The 21,353-nt window shown below is 42.4% G+C and overlaps 1 protein-coding gene across 4 annotated transcripts in view; it reads left to right on the top strand.

The window, feature by feature from the left end:
- Nucleotides 1-21,353, top strand: part of casp2 (caspase 2, apoptosis-related cysteine peptidase) — a 39,582-nt gene that overhangs the window by 15,151 nt on the left and 3,078 nt on the right. The window contains exons 3-11 of one of the 4 annotated variants that reach the window (XM_060922002.1): nt 6,705-6,854; nt 6,953-7,030; nt 11,572-11,644; nt 11,876-11,967; nt 13,962-14,141; nt 14,332-14,460; nt 14,663-14,753; nt 14,874-15,062; nt 16,880-16,989. In XM_060922002.1, coding sequence (XP_060777985.1) covers nt 6,705-6,854; nt 6,953-7,030; nt 11,572-11,644; nt 11,876-11,967; nt 13,962-14,141; nt 14,332-14,460; nt 14,663-14,753; nt 14,874-15,062; nt 16,880-16,989 — 1,092 coding nt within the window. Of the gene's footprint in view, nt 1-6,704; nt 6,855-6,952; nt 7,031-11,571; nt 11,645-11,875; nt 11,968-13,961; nt 14,142-14,331; nt 14,461-14,662; nt 14,754-14,873; nt 15,069-16,879; nt 16,990-21,353 lie in introns of all 4 variants that reach the window. The other 3 variants (XM_060922001.1, XM_060922004.1, XM_060922003.1) reach the window with 3 other exon arrangements.

The following is a 21,353-nucleotide window of genomic DNA, read 5'->3' as shown; positions in this document are numbered from 1 at the left end:
GCTATGGAAAAGCAAGCTGGTTCTCAGCTGGCTCGCAAGTTGAACGAGTTGTGAACTAGCACCAGCACTGGCCCCAAACCAGCCCTGGAACTGATTTGGTGGAAAAGGGCTATCTGTGTTTCCATTGTTTACATCCTTACCAACCGATTCACGTGGTAGTCTACCGATTTTAACAGGTGAATACTGCCTACCGCTTTTAGTTTGAAAAAATACCGCATTACAAAATAATCAGTGAACACTGTTGTATTTGCTTTTATGATCTCGCTTTAGCTGTTTTCAGCACAGGGGATACAAGCCTATAGAGTCAAATAGTCATATTAAGTGATGCCGAGAGCCAGTGGAACGACACCTTAATGATGTTGAATCTAAACTGTATCGCTCTATCGCGCCATTCCATTGGCTCTCGTTATGGTTCTAGTCAATCAGCAATGAGGTCACATGTTACAACAAATCATGCTAGTATTTGTTTTTAAACACAAAACAAAACAAAAAAACATGCTCTGGTGATCATGAATAATGAATTCTCCAAAGAAAAAAAGATTCGCTATGACAAGTTCAAGGTGACTTGGTTGTCGGATCATCCAGCATCAAAACCTCGAGGCGAGATGAGAAGCATGCACTTTGTGAGGATCAGTCAGGGGTTAGGTACCCTGCTCAAGGGCACTTCAGCCCAAGGCCGACCCACGTTAACCTAACTGCATGTCTTTGGACTGTGGGGGAAACCGGAGCACCCGGAGGAAACCCACGGGGAGAACATGCAAACTCCGCACAGAAAGGCCCTCGTCGACCACTAGGCTCAAACCCAGGACCTTCTTGCTGTGAGGCGACAGTGCTAACCACTACACCACCGTGCCGCCCTTTTTTGGGGGGGGCGGCCTTTTTTTATTAATTAATTAATAATTGTTAATTATTATTTGACTTTATTTATAGTTCTTTCTTGAAAAGTGTGTTAAACAGTGTTTACAGTAAACAGGGGTAGGTTTCCCAAAAGCATCATAGCACAAAGATCATCACTGAGTGGTAGCTCGAGCATCACAATGAACACTCTGTCTCCTAGTTAAGATGGTCTTAGCGTTAGGAGGCTTTTGGGAAACCCACCCCGTTTTAGGCTACATCCACACGACAACGGCAACGAGATGTTATTTAAAAATATATCGCGTCCAAATGGGCAACAATCAGTAAAATATCAGGTCCATATGGCAACGCAACGCTTGCTGAAAACAATGCAATACACATGCCACACCTTTAGGGGCGCTGTAAGACAGTCCCTTCGGAGACACGAGAACAATAGAAGAAGTAAGGACGCATGCGCATAAACTATTATGCGCGAGACTTCATATTAGCCACAAAGTCAGGAAAATCTGTTCGTAAAATTACATTATAATGACCAAATACAATGAAAGTATTTTTCCAGTCTCACCTGTGAAAGGTAATCCCATGTGATCTCGTTTGGACGGCAAACCTGTTGGTACAGTTAAACGCAGCTAATCTTTATTCTCTGCTTTGACCTATCCAATATGGCGGCGAGGATGACGTATGATTCTACGCGGAAGGCGGCGTCTTTAATGGTCCGGAATAAATTGAATACTACACGTTGATGGAATAATTTGTTGTTTCTCACCTGTGAAAGGTAATCCCATGTGATCTCGTTTGGACGGTAAACCTGTTGGTACAGTTAAACGCAGCTAATCTTTATTCTCCGCTTTGACCTATCCAATATGGCGGCGAGGATGACGTATGATTCTACGCGGAAGGCGGCGTCTTTAATGGTCCGGAATAAATTGAATGCTACGTTGATGGATTAATTTGCTCCTCTACGCCCTTTTTGAGGAATGTATTGTCGGACTTAAACCATCATCTGAAGAGGTGAGATCGCTCCTTTTTTTCGCTATTTTTGCTGGCGGGATTGACTCTGCCCTACGGGCTAATCTCTCTCTCTCTCTCTCTCACTTTGCACCATTACACAATAAATATTCACAGTGAAAATATTTTGTAAGCGCGTTTCATGAACCAAGTTATAGGATTTGTTGACAACTCGCATCGCAATGAGAAGATCATTGGCACTACTGGTGTTAAGAATCAGACCATTTCATAAATGAATATTTTGCTGTAGAGCTGCAGTGTTTGTACAATTGCATGTTTTTGCTTCACTATTACTGTCACTATTCTGCTTCTTGCATTACTACTGTGAACTAACACTGAACATAATAATAATAATGATAATAATAATAATAATATCCAAGCTCATGTTTCACTCTCACTAGTGCTCTGTAAGGCTTTTTCCTGGTGATATTCGTTACACTTCTACCCGGCGTGAAGCATTGACAGTCATGTGGTTGTGACGTCATCGTAAACAAATCCGTTCTACTCATCCAGACGACTTCACACCGGCAACGTTGCCAGATCTTTCCACTCTGGAACCCATTCTCAAAAAGATTGTGTTTTGGGCACCCAAAACGCCGGTGCCGTGTGGACGCCAGGCCTAAACGATAAGCAATTGTATCGGATTCACCTGAATCCGTTGCCGTGTGGACAGGGCCTTACTCTGTCTAATATTCAGTGAAACAAAATCAGTGGACTTCTTTTCAGTTGACTCCCTTTTCTTTTGATGAGTTGTACAACCCCGATTCCAAAAACGTTGGGACAAAGTACAAATTGTAAATAAAAACGGAATGCAATAATTTAAAAATCTTAAAAACTGATATTGTATTCACAATAGACAACATATCAAATGTCGAAAGTGAGACATTTTGAAATTTCATGCCAAGTATTGGCTCATTTGAAATTTCATGACAGCAGCACATCTCAAAAAAGTTGGGACAGGGGCAATAAGAGGCTGGAAAAGTTAAAGGTAGAAAAAGGAACAGCTGGAGGACCAAATTGCAACTCATTAGGTCAATTGGCAATAGGTCATTAACATGACTGGGTATAAAAAGAGCATCTTGGAGTGGCAGCGGCTCTCAGAAGTAAAGATGGGAAGAGGATCACCAATCCCCCTAATTCTGCGCCGACAAATAGTGGAGCAATATCAGAAAGGAGTTCGACAGTGTAAAATTGCAAAGAGTTTGAACATATCATCATCTACAGTGCATAATATCATCAAAAGATTCAGAGAATCTGGAAGAATCTCTGTGGGTAAGGGTCAAGGCCGGAAAACCATACTGGGTGCCCGTGATCTTCGGGCCCTTAGACGGCACTGCATCACATACAGGCATGCTTCTGTATTGGAAATCACAAAATTGTCTCAGGAATATTTCCAGAGAACATTATCTGTGAACACAATTCACCGTGCCATCCGCCGTTGCCAGCTAAAACTCTATAGTTCAAAGAAGAAGCCGTATCTAAACATGATCCAGAAGCGCAGACGTCTTCTCTGGGCCAAGGCTCATTTAAAATGGACTGTGGCAAAGTGGAAAACTGTTCTGTGGTCAGACGAATCAAAAATTGAAGTTCTTTATGGAAATCAGGGGCGCCGTGTCATTCGGACTAAAGAGGAGAAGGACGACCCAAGTTGTTATCAGCGCTCAGTTCAGAAGCCTGCATCTCTGATGGTATGGGGTTGCATTAGTGTGTGTGGCATGGGCAGCTTACACATCTGGAAAGACACCATCAATGCTGAAAGGTATATCCAGGTTCTAGAGCAACATATGCTCCCATCCAGACGACGTCTCTTTCAGGGAAGACCTTGCATTTTCCAACATGACAATGCCAAACCACATACTGCATCAATTACAGCATCATGGCTGCGTAGAAGAAGGGTCCGGGTACTGAACTGGCCAGCCTGCAGTCCAGATCTTTCACCCATAGAAAACATTTGGCGCATCATAAAACGGAAGATACGACAAAAAAGACCTAAGACAGTTGAGCAACTAGAATCCTACATTGGACAAGAATGGGTTAACATTCCTATCCCTAAACTTGAGCAACTTGTCTCCTCAGTCCCCAGACGTTTACAGACTGTTGTAAAGAGAAAAGGGGATGTCTCACAGTGGTAAACATGGCCTTGTCCCAACTTTTTTGAGATGTGTTGTTGTCATGAAATTTAAAATCACCTAATTTTTCTCTTTAAATGATACATTTTCTCAGTTTAAACATTTGATATGTCATCTATATTCTATTCTGAATAAAATATGGAATTCTGAAACTTCCACATCATTGCATTCCGTTTTTATTTACAATTTGTACTTTGTCCCAACTTTTTTGGAATCGGGGTTGTACATATTTGTGTGTGTGCACACAAAACGGTGTTATGTCAAGCTGAAGTTAGCACAATTTGTCATGTTTCTAACTCCTTTTGTTAAACAGAAAAAAAAAGGCGTAAAAAACTGAGCCCAAGCTGTAGTGTAATGGTTAAAGCGCAGGATTTTCATGCAGGTTCGTGTCCCCGCTCAGCATGTTTTATTTGGGGAAAGTTTAGGCAAAATATCAGTACAGGCTGGCCAATTTTAAATGAGTTACCTGCAGCAAAACTTCCCCAAATAAAACATCCTGAGTAGGGACAGGAAGCCGGGTTCTCTGAGTGAAAGCTTTGTGCTTTAATCATTACACCATAGAGAGCGCAGCTTTTTTGCTGTTTGTAAACTGATGGCACTTTATGCTGTTACCATTACGTCATGACAGTCTGGATGCAGCTTTTTTTATGCTGGTTTTTATTTGTTTGTTTAACAAAACACATTAGAAATGTGACACTGTTGCAACTTCAGCTTGACATAACACCATTTCGCGTGCACACACACAAACATGCACGTGTGCGGTGAAAGCACATAAATTCAGTGAAGCATAACAGATAAATATACTGTAACACTATTTAGGCGGCACGGTGGTGTACTGGTTAGCGCTGTGACCTCACAGCAAGAAGGTCCGGGTTCGAGCCCCGTGGCCGGCGAGTGCCTTTCTGTGCGGAGTTTGCATGTTCTCCCCGTGTCCGCGTGGGTTTCCTCCGGGTGCTCCGGTTTCCCCCACAGTCCAAAGACATGCAGGTTAGGTTAACTGGTGACTCTAAATTGACTGTAGGTGTGAATGTGATTGTGAATGGTTGTCTGTGTCTATGTGTCAGCCCTGTGATGACCTGGCGACTTGTCCAGGGTGTACCCCGCCTTTCACCCGTAGTCAGCTGGGATAGGCTCCAGCTTGCCTGCGACCCTGTAGAACAGGATAAAGCGGCTAGAGATGATGAGATGAGATAACACTATTTAAAAATGGAGGGTTTGTTCAAGACATCGTGTCTCGCACAACAATGATACAGTGATACGATTCTCTCTGAGCAGTCAACAGTCCGCAATGTTTTCACGTCACCTTTTAGTATTGCCTCAGGAACCTCGACGGAGGTGATACCAAAAAAAGTAGCAGTTACCAGCTGCTATCCTTAACTTTGGCCTGATGGAAAACCCAGAAATGTGAGTCGAGTCGAGCTGCACCAGGCAGTGAAAAAGGGTATAACTGCCTGTTGATTTCGAAGGATTCCTGATTTCAGTAGCACTCAGGCATTTCTAACCCTGTCCTGCACATTTTAGTGTTTTCCCTGCTTCCAACACACACGTGTCTACTCAGAAAGAGCTGTTAATTGAATGAGGTGTGTTGGGCTGCACTAAAATATGTAGGACAGGGACACTCCAGAACCAATGTTGGGAAACTGTGGCCTCAGGAGTTCATGTGTTTAAAGGTAGGGTAGGTAATTTTGGAGAAACCAGCAAAAGTGAGCTAGATTTTGAAAGTAGCAAACCGAAAAATCCCAACCTCAGTGTTTCAGTATTGACAGTATGTTTGCCTAATCGCCTTGTAGAAGACTCTGGTCATGTGCACTGAGTGGACAGGCAGAGTGTACGCAGGTCGGTAGGTAGAGAGGCATTGGACTGAATGAATAAAGTGCTTTGACGGGCTTTTTACAGCCCTGCGACTGGCACAAATGACAGATTTTTCCCTTTTTTATTGTCAGAGCATTTGATTTATTCATTGCTGTTGGGATGTAAAGAGAAGTTCAAGAAATCCATCCATCCATCTTCTCCCGCTTATCTGGATCCGGGTCGCAGGGGTAGCAGCCTAAGCAGAGCAGCCCAGACTTCCCTCTCCCCGGCCACCTCCACCAGCTCTTCCGGGGGAATACCGAGGCGTTCCCAGGCCAGCCGAGAGGTGTAATCTCTCCAGCGTGTCCTGGGTCTGCCCCGGGGTCTCCTCCCGGTGGGGCATGCCCAGAAAACTTCCCTTGGGTAGTTTAAGAAATATAACAGAAAATGCTTCAAAAATAAATACCGGCCCTAGCTTTAACCCCTTCAATGCCCTTGGACGAGTCACGTACGTCATGAAATCTTTTACCGCTGTGCCTTATGACGGAAGAATGTTTTAGGCATGACTGTAATTCATATGTGCCACTGTGAAGTAAAAGTAATGTGCCATGTAAGGTACATAAAAGGAGGTGTTTATGACAAGTAGCGTACGTCATAAGGCACAGCGGTAAAAGATTTCATGACGTACATGACTCGTCCAAGGGCATTGAAGGGGTTAAAGGGAGGGTCTGAATGAACCGATTACTTCAACTATCTTCTGCCAAAATCAGCCATTATACCTGAATATACACTCAGTAGTTGTCTGTGGTGGACAGTGACTGATTTTTAAAGACCGTGCATTTTTGGCTGTTCATGACTGAAAAGCAAATCTGAGTCTCTGTAGTAACAGTGTTTGACCATGTCATGATTTGAATCTTGCAGGCGGAGACAACATCCCAAAAGAGGAGCTGGCGTTTGCTAGCGCTACTCCCAAAACGTGGCCCTCGAGCTTTCAGCACCTTCTGCGCAGCTCTTAAAGAGACCGAGCAGGAGCACCTGTCCAACTTGCTGATTCGGTTCAGAAACCGAGAGGTGAGGGAACAAGCATGTTTCACACCTGTTCAGAGAGGTACAAATTCCAGAGACAAGTGTGTGTTTATAACCAAAGTCTTGAACAAATATGGTTTCAGAGCTCACCTACACAGAGTGAGAGTGAAATCTCTTTCACACAGGACAGCTCACCTGCTAAGAAAAGGAGAGACCAGGAGGTGAGGCATAGAAATGCCATAATCCAATCCAAAAGTAAAAGGAGCTTTTAAATCTTTTCACTAATTTCAGTTTCATATGCAATTATTATTGAAAACTTTATCATCAGAGTGAGTTTTTTTTTTCTACCAAGTAATATTCTCTGCCCGTGGTGGTCTGTGTTAATTTCATTACATATGCGTTCTGAAGCATAAACTGATAGCAGGGTTCCCGCGGGGTTTTAAAAGGTAGTAAAAGGTAGTTAATTAAAATAGGCTAAATTATGGCCAGTAAAAAGTAGTAAAAGGTAGTAAACGTAATCTGACGTGGTAGAAAATTTTTTTGACCCCCATCCAACTGGGCCTATGTGTTTTCTAATTCGTTTAATTAACCTGCATGCCATAATATCCATAAATTACTACATTTGGGCGAATTTATTTTTATGTATCGAGGAGGACCGCAGTGAGGAGTTGGTGGCGCATGCGCATTGAATTCCAATAACGGTCGAATCCAGTATAAATTTATACCAGAGATTGTTTAGTACAACCCCGATTCCAAAAAAGTTGGGACAAAGTACAAATTGTAAATAAAAACGGAATGCAATAATTTACAAATCTCAAAAACTGATATTGTATTCACAATAGAACATAGACAACATATCAAATGTCGAAAGTGAGACATTTTGAAATTTCATGCCAAGTATTGGCTCATTTGAAATTTCATGACAGCAACACATCTCAAAAAAGTTGGGACAGGGGCAATAAGAGGCTGGAAAAGTTAAAGGTACAAAAAAGGAACAGCTGGAGGACCAAATTGCAACTCATCAGGTCAATTGGCAATAGGTCATTAACATGACTGGGTATAAAAAGAGCATCTTGGAGTGGCAGCGGCTCTCAGAAGTAAAGATGGGAAGAGGATCACCAATCCCCCTAATTCTGCGCCGACAAATAGTGGAGCAATATCAGAAAGGAGTTCGACAGTGTAAAATTGCAAAGAGTTTGAACATATCATCATCTACAGTGCATAATATCATCAAAAGATTCAGAGAATCTGGAAGAATCTCTGTGTGTAAGGGTCGAGGCCGGAAAACCATACTGGGTGCCCATGATCTTCGGGCCCTTAGATGGCACTGCATCACATACAGGCATGCTTCTGTATTGGAAATCACAAAATGGGCTCAGGAATATTTCCAGAGAACATTATCTGTGAACACAATTCACCGTGCCATCCGCCGTTGCCAGCTAAAACTCTATAGTTCAAAGAAGAAGCCGTATCTAAACATGATCCAGAAGCGCAGACGTCTTCTCTGGGCCAAGGCTCATTTAAAATGGACTGTGGCAAAGTGGAAAACTGCTCTGTGGTCAGACGAATCAAAATTTGAAGTTCTTTATGGAAATCAGGGACGCCGTGTCATTCGGACTAAAGAGGAGAAGGACGACCCGAGTTGTTATCGGCGCTCAGTTCAGAAGCCTGCATCTCTGATGGTATGGGGTTGCATTAGTGCGTGTGGCATGGGCAGCTTACACATCTGGAAAGACACCATCAATGCTGAAAGGGATATCCAGGTTCTAGAGCAACATATGCTCCCATCCAGACGACGTCTCTTTCAGGGAAGACCTTGCATTTTCCAACATGACAATGCCAAACCACATACTGCATCAATTACAGCATCATGGCTGCGTAGAAGAAGGGTCCGGGTACTGAACTGGCCAGCCTGCAGTCCAGATCTTTCACCCATAGAAAACATTTGGCACATCATAAAACGGAAGATACGACAAAAAAGACCTAAGACAGTTGAGCAACTAGAATCCTACATTAGACAAGAATGGGTTAACATTCCTATCCCTAAACTTGAGCAACTTGTCTCCTCAGTCCCCAGACGTTTACAGACTGTTGTAAAGAGAAAAGGGGATGTCTCACAGTGGGAAACATGGCCTTGTCCCAACTTTTTTGAGATGTGTTGTTGTCATGAAATTTAAAATCACCTAATTTTTCTCTTTAAATGATACATTTTCTCACTTTAAACATTTGATATGTCATCTATGTTCTATTCTGAACAAAATATGGAATGTTGAAACTTCCACATCATTGCATTCCGTTTTTATTTACAGTTTGTACTTTGTCCCAACTTTTTTGGAATCGGGGTTGTACGAGACTGACTTTGTTTATACGGCTCTAGTCGAATCTATCTGTTAACCTGACTGGCGACATCTGCACGAGAATTAAACAATGGGGAAATGCAAATTTTCAGACCTCTGGCTGGAGGAACCTGATTTTAAAGACTGGCTAAAGGCGGTAGATGGCAATCGGCGAGAGGCGTTCATTGAAAAGTTGATCGAAGAAAAGGTCAAACAACTGAGGCACATGTAATGCGTTGTGTGTGTGTGTGCCTGGTGCGTTGTGTGTGCGCGCCTGGTGCGTTGTGCGCGCGCCATTTGAGGCATCCAAAATGTGATGAGCAAATCTGTTGAACTGTTCAAATGATTAAGATTAACCCTCTAAAACACTGATCTCTGGGAGGAAGGTGTTGACTCTGCCCACGGGCCTTCACGACTACAGGACTGGTGCAAATGACTATCTTAAGCAAACTTGGCAATGTGTTGAGAGACTGCCAAAATAGGGCTTGGGTTATGTGTGTTTTGTATCTTTAGGGTGTGTGTCTTGTCTTTGTCATGTGTGTGTGCACCCATGTGTGCGTGCGCTTTGTGTGTGTGTGTGGGTTCGTGTTTGCCATTTGACCTGATTTAAATGTAATGAGTTGATGTACCTAAGCACATAAGATTTTTTGTGCAAATCTGTTCACCTGTTCAAAAGATTATTCCACAAACAAAAGGTTGGCCATCTTGAAAGTGTTGGCCGACAAAATGTAATCAGATCTTGTACCTAATGTGAAGTGTTGACACACAAGGTTTAGTGCAAATCTGTGTACCCGTTAAGAGGTTATGGGCCACAGTTTCACAGTTCAATAAAATTATAACTTATATGTGGAAGTTTGTTTTCTTTTATGCAAATATGCATGACTCCATGTGTAGCCCTAGCAATGGGAGGTTCTATTATGCGTCCAAAGGGAAAGAGTTACACTACCGGTACGTTCAGATTTTCTTTCTATCTTGTCTCATCAATCCAACATGCATGATGGGATATATTGCTTGGTTAGTGACCATCGGTTGTACACTACTTTTCGTGATGCATTGTGGGATACTTTGAGTGCACTATATAGGGTGTAATAATTCTCACTATCGTTTCGGACAGCACTACAAAATGGCGTCCTCACTATATAGTGCCCTATATAGTGAGTCGGGAGCGATTTCGGACACAGGGATAGTTTTTGTCTTCTTAATAGCTAGGTATTGTTTTGTTTCTTCATTCTTAGATCAATGTAAAAAGCATCAGCTTAAGCAATATCAACTGTATCAATACTGTGTTAAGACAACTTACTATAACTTAAGTGAAATTTACATTGACATATGCCTAAATTTAGTTTGTCAGTATCTTATAGTACAGGCTGCCTTTATGATGGGGAAGCCATGGCCTAATGGTTAGAGAAGCAGCTTTGGGACCAAGTGGTCACCGGTTTGATTCCCTGGACCAGCAGGAATGGCTGAAGTGCCTCGAGCAAGGCACCTAACCGCTCCCCAGGCCATTTTGGGTATGTTGTACATCGCTCTGGATAAGAGCGTCTGCTAAATGCCTGTAATGTAATATTTCAAATCTAATGTTATACATGGGGCGGCACGGTGATGTAGTGGTTAGCGCTGTCGCCTCACAGCAAGAAGGTCCGGGTTCGAGCCCCGGGGCCGGCGAGGGCCTTTCTGTGTGGAGTTTGCATGTTCTCCCCGTGTCCGCGTGGGTTTCCTCCAGGTGCTCCGGTTTCCCCCACAGTCCAAAGACATGCAGGTTAGGTTAACTGGTGACTCTAAATTGACCGTAGGTGTGAATGTGAGTGTGAATGGTTGTCTGTGTCTATGTGTCAGCCCTGTGATGACCTGGCGACTTGTCCAGGGTGTACCCCGCCTTTCGCCCGTAGTCAGCTGGGATAGGCTCCAGCTCGCCTGCGACCCTGTAGAAGGATAAAGCAGCTAGAGATAATGAGATGAGATGATGACTAATTCTTTGGTTAATCAGTAACCAGCACTTTACTCCTGTTCTCACAGAGTGAGTATACTGATCTGGGTTCATTCTTTGCCTTTAATATTCCAGTGAAGAGAAATAAATAACAAGTGCGAGCTGATCGTAGTTTAGCATGATCTGAGATCCGTGTTAATTGCATAAATATGTCTAAGTAATAAGGCAGTTTGAGTTGTTTCTTGAAATAGCGAGATAGGAAACACTTGCTCAGCTTGCTCATGGTGCCACACCCTAAGACCCTGGCGATCTTGAATGAGTCAGAGAAGCAACAGAAAAGATTTTAATCAGTCATCAGCTTTCAAACCCATAATCCCTGGTATTCACCCATCACAAATTGCTTTGTATGAGAGGTAAAGGAATAGCTGACTTACTTTACAACTACAGCTAGCTTAACCAGTTTAAACTCAGACTTGATTGTGTGTTGTGTCGTTTGTAGAAGTTTGCAGAGCCGAATCTTATGCTTCCAACTGAAGAGAGTGCAGTACTTGCTAAAAGAGCTCGCACCCAGGGTGAGTGTGTGTGTGCACACGTGTGCATGCAAATTATAGAGATATACAGGAAAATAATTAAGTAGCCATTTAAGATATTCAAAGTATTGATGATGTCATACCGTATATAAAACTATGATAACAGTTGATTATTCAGACACACAAATGTGCAGTTTAGACATTAAAGTGATTGCTGTCTCACCTGCACTACTGCAGTATGTGAAGGTTAATATGGTTCTTTTGACCCTTTAGAGTCTATGGAGATGTGCTTAGATGCTGACAGTCCTGTGACCAGTGCTGTGCTCCCCTGTACGCAGGAGTTCTATCTGTCTCACTGTGCACAGGTATACACACACACACACGTGTATGGAATGCCATTTGAGACTCATTTAAGTGCGAACAGAAAACCAACATTGAGCGCATGGCACCTGTTTTGAGCGAACAGAAGACCGATATTGAGCGCAGAAACGTGTTTTGAGCGAGCACATAAATTATACTTTGAAGGGGGGAATGAATCTCTGTGCGCAACAACAGCCCTCTGCGCGCTCTCTTTCAATCTCCTCCGCTCGCTCCGTATGATCTCTGTCGCGCTCACTCAATTTCACCAGCACTCGCTCAAATCCTGTACAGTGCGTTCTAGGGCTGTAACGATATGCGTATCGAAATCGAAATCGCGATACACAGAGCCACGATCCATATCGCGATACAAGAAGGCAGAATCGCGGTACACCCTTTCAAACTTCTCCTCAGCCCAAAAACAGAGGCGCTTCCAAACTTCAATTTATGAATACTTTACTTTTTATTTAAATTACATTTTAAACTTACTTAAATTACTTTTTTTTTTATATCTATTAGTAAGTCGTTTTTTCGCCGACCTGCGACAATCTTCTGCGAGTCACGCAACGTCCACACTCGCCACTGGCAGAGCATTCATTTCTTTTAAGTGGTCGCCATTCTGGTTGCGACGCGGGGAGCGAATCTGTAAACAAGCAGCTCATTGGCTGGCTAGGTGTGCCACAAGCCAATCACAATCAGGAGCGAATCTGTAAACAAGCAGCTCATTGGCTGGCTAGGTGTGCCACAAGCCAATCACAATCACTTGACCGGAAAGGCATGCAGTGTTGCCAGATTGGGCAGGTTCAGGTGCTTTTTGGCTGGTTTTGAACATATTTTGGGGTGGAAAACGTTAGCAATATCTGGCAACACTGAAGGCATGTCTGCTTGGGCGGAAGCCTTCTGCGGCAGTTACATTTTGACACGCGAGCAATGTTTCACCATAAAAATTCCGTAATTTCCATCTGTTTTCCGCGATCACAGAAAATCATTGGCCCTATGAGAGTGAGACAGTGAGAGAGCCACCCCCCCCCCCCCAAAAAAAATCTTAACAGATTTACACGATTTGGAAAAATGACTTTTTCAGAACCGAAAAAAACAGAGCTTCCGGCTCAACAGTATTATTTTGAGAAATAAAACAATCTTTGGATTTGTTCATTTTTGCATACATATTACTCATTCTCTGCAGTGGTCTGAATTATTTGTTATTAAATAGTTAATGTAAGTAAGTAAATGTTAATAAGTCAAATTTACTACTTTAAAAAAACATTTTTAAAAAATCGTGGGCATATCGAATCGTGGGTCAAAAATCGCGATACGAATCGAATCGTGAGTTGGGTGTATCGTTACAGCCCTAGTGCGTTCCATTTGTGCCACGACTGTCGGCCAATCACAACTATCCGCCAGGGTTGGATTGGCGGGCAACCTGACCAATCAGAGTAGCTGGGAGAAGTTGGGATAGTTGTGATTGGCCGACAGTCGTGGCACAAATGGAACGCACTGTACAGGATTTGAGCGAGCGCTGGTGAAATTGAGCGAGCGCGACAGAGATCATACGGAGCGAGCGGAGGAGATTGAAAGAGAGCGCGCAGAGGGATGTTGTTGCGCACAGAGATTCATTCCCCCCTTCAAAGTATAATTTATGTGCTCGCTCAAAACACGTTTCTGCGCTCAATATCGGTCTTCTGTTCGCTCAAAACAGGTGCCATGCGCTCAATGTTGGTTTTCTGTTCGCGCATAAATGAGTCTCAAATGGCATTCCATACATGCGCACACACACACAGCTGAGTTCTACTTATCACGCTGTGCCCAAACATATACACACACACACACACACACTCCTACCAGAATCCTGCCTGTTTCACTGTGCGCAGGAACACGCACACGTACAGTACACACGCCCCTGAGGTCTGGTTGTTCCACTGTGTATAGGCACATACTCACCGACCTGAGTGCTACCAGTCACACTGCGCACACACATTTCCTCTTCTCTCTGTTTCTTCAGGCTTACCCAATGAGGTCTAGTCCACGTGGTCGTGCACTGGTGTTGAGTAACGTGCACTTCAAGTGTGAGTTATCAGAGCTGGACACACGGAGAGGAGGAGAGGTAGATGAGGAGGTGCTAAGGAGACTCTTTACTGAGCTGGACTTCACAGTGAGCCTGCAAAAAAATCTCACTGTCCAGGTACATCTCACTCCGCTTCGTCTTAGCAAACAAACCGAGAATTAAGTAGGCCTGTGCATAAGGTCTGTCATATGTCTTGTGTGCGTTGTGCCAGTGCATTGTGGTCGGTGTAGACGGTGAGTTTGCAGTTGTTGGTTTATAATGGTTTGTAAAAGTGCGTTTAAAATCCACATTGCTGTTTGTCTTTCAGGCCATGCAGACCTGTATAGAGCAGTTTGCTCGGCAGCCGGAGCACGCTGTGTCTGACTGCTGTGTTGTGTGTTTGCTGTCTCATGGAGTGGAGGGCTCCGTTTACGGCGTTGATGGGAAGCTGCTGGAGGTAAGCCTTTTTTCGGAACTAATAAATAGCAACAGTGGCATCCGTATTCAAACACAGAACGGTGCCATTGCAGTGTCCTTAATTTCTCTACAGGTAGAAATCAATTAGTTGCTGCCTGGAAGAGCTGATTTTCACAGTGAGGAGTGATTAATAATTGCTTATTTAATTTGCACAGCACTGAGAGCCTCTTTCTGTATTACAGTTGGACTGGGTGTTTGAGAGGTTTGATAACGCACGTTGCCCCTTGCTTCAAAACAAGCCAAAAATGTTCTTCATTCAGGCCTGTAGAGGAGGTTGGTGCAATTACTTAGTCACGCTCATTTAAAACGATTAGTTATATCCAGACAAAATCTGCTGCGAACATGGAGCTCCCAGCAAGCTGTTTTCTGATTCTTATAGCGTTTTTCTTTCAGAGGAGATGGACTGTGGTGTGGACCAGTTAGATGGTGATGATGCGATGCAGCCTACAGACTGTGAGCAGAGCGATGCAGGGAGAGAGGACAACCTTGACAGACAGAACAGAACAAATGAAGAGGGCAAGAGACTGCGAGTGAAACTGCCCCAGAGATCCGACATGATCTGCGGTTTTGCCACTCTCAAAGGTTTCAGTGTGTATCCATTTATGTCTTTGTGTGCATATATACAGTGGGGCAAAAAAGTATTTAGTCAGTCACCAATTGTGCAAGTTCTCCCACTTAAAAAGATGAGAGAGGCCTGTAATTTTCATCATAGGTATACCTCAACTATGAGAGACAAAATGAGAAAAAAAATCCAGAAAATCACATTGTCTGATTTTTAAAGAATTTATTTGCAAATTATGGTGGAAAATAAGTATTTGGTCAATAACAAAAGTTCATCTCAATACTTTGTTATATACCCTTTGTTGGCAATGACAGAGGTCAAACGTTTTCTGTAAGTCTTCACAAGGTTTTCACACACTGTTGCTGGTATTTTGGCCCATTCCTCCATGCAGATCTCCTCTAGAGCAGTGATGTTTTGGGGCTGTCGCTGGGCAACATGGACTTTCAACTCCCTCCAAAGATTTTCTATGGGGTTGAGATCTGGAGACTGGCTAGGCCACTCCAGGACCTTGAAATGCTTCTTACGAAGCCACTCCTTCATTGCCCGGGCGGTGTGTTTGGGATCATTGTCATGCTGAAAGACCCAGCCATGTTTCATCTTCAATGCCCTTGCTGATGGAAGGAGGTTTTCACTCAAAATCTCACGATACATGGCCCCATTCATTCTTTCCTTTACACGGATCAGTCGTCCTGGTCCCTTTGCAGAAAAACAGCCCCAAAGCATGATGTTTCCACCCCCATGCTTCACAGTAGGTATGGTGTTCTTTGGATGCAACTCAGCATTCTTTCTCCTCCAAACACGACAAGTTGAGTTTTTACCAAAAAGTTCTATTTTGGTTTCATCTGACCATATGACATTCTCCCAATCCTCTTCTGGATCATCCAAGTGCTCTCTAGCAAACTTCAGACGGGCCTGGACATGTACTGGCTTAAGCAGGGGGACACGTCTGGCACTGCAGGATTTGAGTCCCTGGCGGCGTAGTGTGTTACTGACGGTAGCCTTTGTTATTTAGTCCCAGCTCTCTGCAGGTCATTCACTAGGTCCCCCCGTGTGGTTCTGGGATTTTTGCTCACCGTTCTTGTGATCATTTTGACCCCACGGGGTGAGATCTTGCGTGGAGCCCCAGATCGAGGGAGATTATCAGTGGTCTTGTATGTCTTCCATTTTCTAATAATTGCTCCCACAGTTGATTTCTTCACACCAAGCTGCTTACCTATTGCAGATTCAGTCTTCCCAGGCTGGTGCAGGTCTACAATTTTGTTTCTGGTGTCCTTTGACAGCTCTTTGGTCTTGGCCATAGTGGAGTTTGGAGTGTGACTGTTTGAGGTTGTGGACAGGTGTCTTTTATACTGATAACGAGTTCAAACAGGTGCCATTAATACAGGTAACGAGTGGAGGACAGAGGAGCCTCTTAAAGAAGAAGTTACAGGTCTGTGAGAGCCAGAAATCTTGCTTGTTTGTAGGTGACCAAATACTTATTTTACCGAGGAATTTACCAATTAATTCATTAAAAATCCTACAATGTGATTTCCTGGATTCTTTCCCCCCATTCTGTCTCTCATAGTTGAAGTGTACCTATGATGAAAATTACAGGCCTCTCTCATCTTTTTAAGCGGGAGAACTTGCACAATTGGTGACTGACTAAATACGTTTTTGCCCCACTGTAACTACATAATCGTTCAACAGGTTTATTTCCCCTATATGCAACCTAGCAGCTATGATAATACCTGACACGTGTTGTGTTGTGTTGTGAATTATGGAGGGGGAGTACTGACTCTGAGTGTGCCCACACCTTTTAAATGTATTACTATGTGTCTGCTTCTTTGTCTGAACTTAGGCACTGCTGCAATGAGGAACACAAAGAAAGGCTCATGGTTCGTTCAGGAACTCAACACAGCTATGAGACAGAGAGCCAGTGACACACATTTATCAGATATACTGGTGCAGGTAATAAAACACACACTTTTTTTTTATTATTATTCTTGTAACCACCCACTTTGGCATACATGAGCTCACAGATGCCCGTGATTGTCTAGTGTCACTATGATTGATGGGGAGAGTGAGTATGCCATCCACAGGTCACGGCGGGTTTTGCTCTCTTGCACTCCCAGCCACTGACGGCTTTGGTATTGTCAGGCTTCAGCCTTGCAAACTCTGGACGACAGGGCAAACGCTCTTCTGTTGCACCATTCAGGAGCCACACACTGATTTCTATCCAAATGAGTGCAAATCGTACACAGATTTGGGCTTTATCTCAAGTACATATTGATATCTGTCAAAAAAGCATCATTTGATTTCAACTAGAGCAATGTGGCATCTGGCAGTGAATGAAAATTACATTCTGTTGTGTGTTCAAAAAGATCATCAAATCATTACCCTTTACTAAAATACCGTACACACACAAAATGTAGTAAAACCAGAATTCACACTCACTGTACAAAAAAAAAAAGTGTAAATTTTGCAGTAATTTACTGGCAGCGCCTTGATCACTGACCTGCCACAACTAGTTCAGCTAGCTTTCAGTGATCCAGCCACCTTCACCGCCTGGTGCAGGTATACTAAATGATTACCATTTGTACTACGTAAATGACTATTATTTGTACTAAATGACTATTATTTGTACTAAATTATTACACTGAATCAGTGAAAGCTAGTTAAACTAGTTGTGGTGGCTCAGTTGTTGAGGTGCTGGCAGTAAAGGGAATGACTGTAACATTTACAAAAATGTTTGCATTGAGTGTGTATTCTGGTTTTACTGCATTTCTTGTTAAGTTTTTTTTTTCCTGAAATAAAGCAGCGGCTACAATTATCGACAGTCCATAATTATCAACACCTTTTCAGATTTACCAATAAAAAACAATTTTACAAAGGTGAGCTTCAGTTACAACCAGTGGCGGCTCCTGAATTTTTTTTCAGGGGGGCAATTTTCCCCCGTTATGTCTACACGGACCATAAATGTCCACAGGACTGAAGTAAATTGACCTACGTAGGTAGCAAGTCAACTGTTCTACAGAATGTTCTGTAAATAGATTTTGTACTTCAAACTCCATGACCAGCAAGAATTTTACAGACTGTGCAACTTAAGGACAACAGGAAAGTGCACTTACTGTAACAAAACATTGTAAATAGTTGGCTAACATAACAATAGCAGTTGAATAAATAGATGAGTGGATCTTTAGATCTTGCAATTACTGGTATTTACCAAGGATATTACCAAAGTGCTAACTCTCAGAGCAAAGTGTGGCAAATATAAAAATGCACATTGAAAACATCAAAAGTGAACGGATTCTGTGTGTGTGTGTGTGAGTCACGAAGTCAACCAAACCCAGAAAAACACCACGGTGACTGGAGCCCTCAGTTTCCTCTTTGCCTCGTAGAGCTAACTCGAACACTCCACAAAATTTCACGCATTGGGTGAGCCGGTTTAATATGTGCCTGTTCTTGCTCACCTTATCGTTGTGGCGGCGAACTGCTAGCCTGTAGCCCTCATCCAGTTGTGTAGCGATGTTCACTCTCCCAAAAGCCGAAAATTTCAGGCAGCTGCCCATGTGAATCTTTGATGACTCATGTTTTTTTATTTTCTCCGACAAATGATGCATGTCCGAAACTCCAGTGACCATCCAAGCAGTGTTGTCCGTGGAGCCTCCAGGGTGGAAAAGTAAGCAGGGTGAGCAGAAAACCGCTGAGGCGTCCTCGCAGCCAGCTTGCCAGGATTGTTTTTTTTTTTTCTGGGCTTTTTTCACCTTTATTGGATAGGACAGTGTAGAGACAGGAAATGAGCAGGAGAGAGAGACAGGGAGGGATCAGGAAATGACCTCGGGTCGGAATCGAACCCGGGTCCCCAGATTTATGGTATGGTGCCTTATCCACCTGAGCCACGACGCCCCCAGCTCGCCAGGATTTGCACTAGTACCATGCTGAAGTAAAACCTCGAGTATATGATTCCCCCCCTTGTCGAAATTTGTTTTATGTTTAGATTTGGTCGAGGGGGGTCCAGCTTGTTTTGTTGCCAATTTAGCTCGATTTGATCGCTGACTAAATGGAACTTCTTTTAAGGACCGCACTGAATTGCTTTCTTCATCCATCTCACCTCAGAAACTGAGCGGATCGAACGCAACTTTGCTGCGCTTCGCAGTGACGTAAGCACGTTCGGGCAAGCCCTCCCGGAACCCATAGAGATTGCATTGAAGTGTCAGTCAGGAGAAAAAAAATATATTAACATGGGACTCTATCAGTGAACTCTTGGGCGATTTTCAGCGTGACTGAAATCGCCCCAAAAGGGGCGGTACTCTAGAAGCAAGACCACCCTGATTGGACAATGATACCCAGAGACAGATTAAAACGGCCTCGAGCAGCGCTGGTGAAAGTTTGTTTTAAAAAAAGAAAAAAAACTTCTTTTTTTTTTCGTTTTGGCAGTGCGTCGCCCAATCGCCCTTATGCACCACCCGCCCTTGGTTACAACAGTTATTATTGGTTAATTAATCAACTGGAAGACTCGCCTCGCCCTTTTATCTTATCGTCTGATGACACAGCTCGTTACCTGAGATGGAATTTTTTTAGCACGATCAACAATTTGAGGAAAACCCGGACGTTATCATCGCAGGTAAACATGGTGGAAAGATCATGGACATGTTTTTACTGATCAAATTCACTGATATTTCATGATCTCCCTGTCGAAACCTACCTTGTTTCTTCCTCTTTCATTTGACAGTCGCCATTTTGTATCTAAACTCGCGTTTGAGAATCACGTGAGGTGTCGATAATGGTAATCACTTTCACCGGTGTCCACCATTATCGACACCCTGTGGAATTACAACCGTTATGGATCGAGCTTTGTGTAACATTGTTGAAGTAAATGAAGTACTTTAAGAAAATAAAAGTGTTGTGATTTATAATATTTTTTTTCTGATTCATAACAGAATGGAATGTTTATAGAGTATTTGGAATCCTATTGCAGTAAATAGAATTAGACCAGAATTAAATTCCTAGCATATAAAAAAAATTACATGCTTGAAATATTCAGATTTTTCTATTCCATTCAGAATTTATTATTTTTTTGCAGTTTGTTGTAAATATCTACCACATATTACAATACCAGTAGACATTTTATATTTTTAGATGTAAAAATATAAAGTTTTGGTTTGAGAAATGACATGCGACCTTTGACCTGGATTTTCACGTGGTTACAGCGTTAATTGCCTGTTGACATTTATTGGTAAACTACAAAACTAGAAATTAATACAAACAACAAGGAATGATTAACAAAATGTGATCTACGAAAATACTTAGAAAGTGGAACAAAAAGATTTTCTGACAGGTTAAACATTATCAATTAATTTGTTTACAAACATTAGAATTACTTCCTCATTTACCTAAGCACTGACATCCATATATTTATATAAAAGATATTTTGTACTAAATATAAGTATGTAAAACAAATTTTAAATAAAAACTGTTTTGTTATCTTAATACCATATACTGAATATTTATTTATTTATTTATAATAATAAATAATCATGTGGGTGTCGATAATTGTGGAACAGTGTCGATAACTGTGGACAAAGGTGTCGATAATTGTGGAACGGTGTCATGTGATCTGATATGCTAAGTAAGCAGGAATCAACTCGGGTTTTTTTTCCAGTGGATTTGTCAGTAATTATTCATGCACAATTTACGTATTGAAAGTCTTTTCTACTTTTGCAATGGCCAAAAGATCTTTAAGGTGTCGATAATTGTAGCCGCTGCTCTGGTGTGATTTTTAGATGCTTTTTTTTTTTTTGATAATTATTTGGGTGTTTTGAGTGCTTACTGAATACAGACTTGAGATTGGGCTGGAGTGAAAGGGCAGTGGGGAGTGTATACAAAATGACTAATGTAAACACGAACAAGCACTCGAGATAGTAATGCAGTTTTCCAAATGAATTTTCATAGCCACGTAATGCACTTGTGCTCAGCCCATGACTTAAAAATAATTTTTTATCATATTCTGCATATTTTCCAGGTTATTTATACAAGTAAGAAATAAGAAAATCCACAATTGCACCTTCATAGTTGTGTCAGTATGAACTTAAATAATATTGTTTCAGTGCCATTCTAATTGAAAGAAAATGCTGTTTGGCGTTATTGGATCCATAAGTTATTTTTGATCCCCTGATGTACTAAAATTGACTAAACTTAAAGGGTTCTTTGACAGAAAAACAAGCATTTTGGGTTTAAGAAAATACAGACGTTCAGTCGTGCCACTGCTTGACAGATATTGCTGTTCCAGTACCGTACATACAGTACTTTTAAATATATACTGATTAATATAA

The sequence above is a fragment of the Neoarius graeffei genome, chromosome 5 (assembly GCF_027579695.1).
Source record: "Neoarius graeffei isolate fNeoGra1 chromosome 5, fNeoGra1.pri, whole genome shotgun sequence".
NCBI classification, from domain to species: Eukaryota; Metazoa; Chordata; class Actinopteri; order Siluriformes; family Ariidae; genus Neoarius; species Neoarius graeffei.
This window is presented reverse-complemented; position numbering and strand designations above follow the sequence as displayed.